We start from the raw sequence: 1,116 nt of genomic DNA on the forward strand, positions 1-1,116 counted from the left end.
TTGACAGCCACTGGTCTGTTCTCTGTGTCTGCAGCAACATCTCATGTTGATGTTTTGTAGGAATCAACATCTGAATTGCTAGAACGCAAGAAAGATCTGGAAGTTTTGCAGAACCTCTTGAAGGAGATCTCCAGCCATGGCTTGCCAGGGGATAAGGCTCTGGTATTTGAAAAAACAAATAATTTGTCAAAAAAATTCAAGGAAATGGAGGACACTGTCAAAGAAAAGTGAGCACCACTTAAGAAACTGAATTTCATTCCACTTGATACTAATTGAAATGCATGATTTTTATTTCTTTACACAGATAACCTGGAACAGTTTTAGAAACTTGAGAATAAGCATAGGGCTACTTTATAAGTCCTTCTGTGTTGCTAAGTCTTTTGCTGTTAAAATGAAGTGTATTTTTGTTAAATTGTTTAGGAGGGAAAGTGAATTTTTCTTGCATGAAAGTAGAAGGCATTATGTGAGGAGCACGGTGGTGGTAGTGTTTTACTGAAAGTAGTCTAAACTTACTTTAGTCTAAAATCTTCAGCAAAAGCCTTGAAATAACCTTGAAAGATAGCCAGTGGCCATGGCTTTCTGGACTCAGTTCAGAAACTATGCATCAATCCAATATAGTTCTGGATGTCTTCTTTAAAAAAAAGTAGTTTGGTTTTTAAGGAGTTGTAGATCAGACATGCAGTATCACCCCACTCCAGTGCTCTTGCCTGGAAAATCCCATGGGCAGAGGAGCCTGGTAGGCTGCAGTCCATGGGGTCGCAAAGAGTTGGACATGACTGAGCGACTTCACTTTCACGTTTTACTTTCACACATTGGAGAAGGAAATGGCAACCCACTCCAGTGTTCTTGCCTGGAGAATCTCAGGGACGGGGCAGCCTGGTGGGCTACTGTCTACGGGGTCGCAGACAGTTGGACATGACTGAAGCGACTTAGCAGCAGCAGCAGCAGCAGATCAGACATGATTCCATGAACAAACAAGATAAGATACAAAAAACCTAAATTAAGGTAAAAAGCTGCACAGGGGTGAGCCTTGTGACTGAGCTTTGATTGAATATACTGTTGATCTCGTGCTAGTTTAAAATATATATCTGGTTTTGCCAGAATTCATATGGAAGC

General features: G+C 40.9%; 1 protein-coding gene across 7 annotated transcripts in view; it reads left to right on the plus strand.

Moving 5' to 3' along the window:
* The window catches only part of DST (dystonin), a 387,754-nt gene that overhangs the window by 292,717 nt on the left and 93,921 nt on the right, over positions 1–1,116 (plus strand). For all 7 annotated transcript variants that reach the window (XM_010848528.1, XM_010848529.1, XM_010848533.1 and 4 more), the window contains one exon: positions 61–227. In XM_010848528.1, coding sequence (XP_010846830.1) covers positions 61–227 — 167 coding nt within the window. The remainder of the gene's footprint in view (positions 1–60; positions 228–1,116) is intronic.

This window comes from Bison bison, unplaced genomic scaffold (genome assembly GCF_000754665.1).
Source record: "Bison bison bison isolate TAMUID 2011002044 unplaced genomic scaffold, Bison_UMD1.0 scf7180017864270, whole genome shotgun sequence".
Taxonomy (NCBI): domain Eukaryota; kingdom Metazoa; phylum Chordata; class Mammalia; order Artiodactyla; family Bovidae; genus Bison; species Bison bison.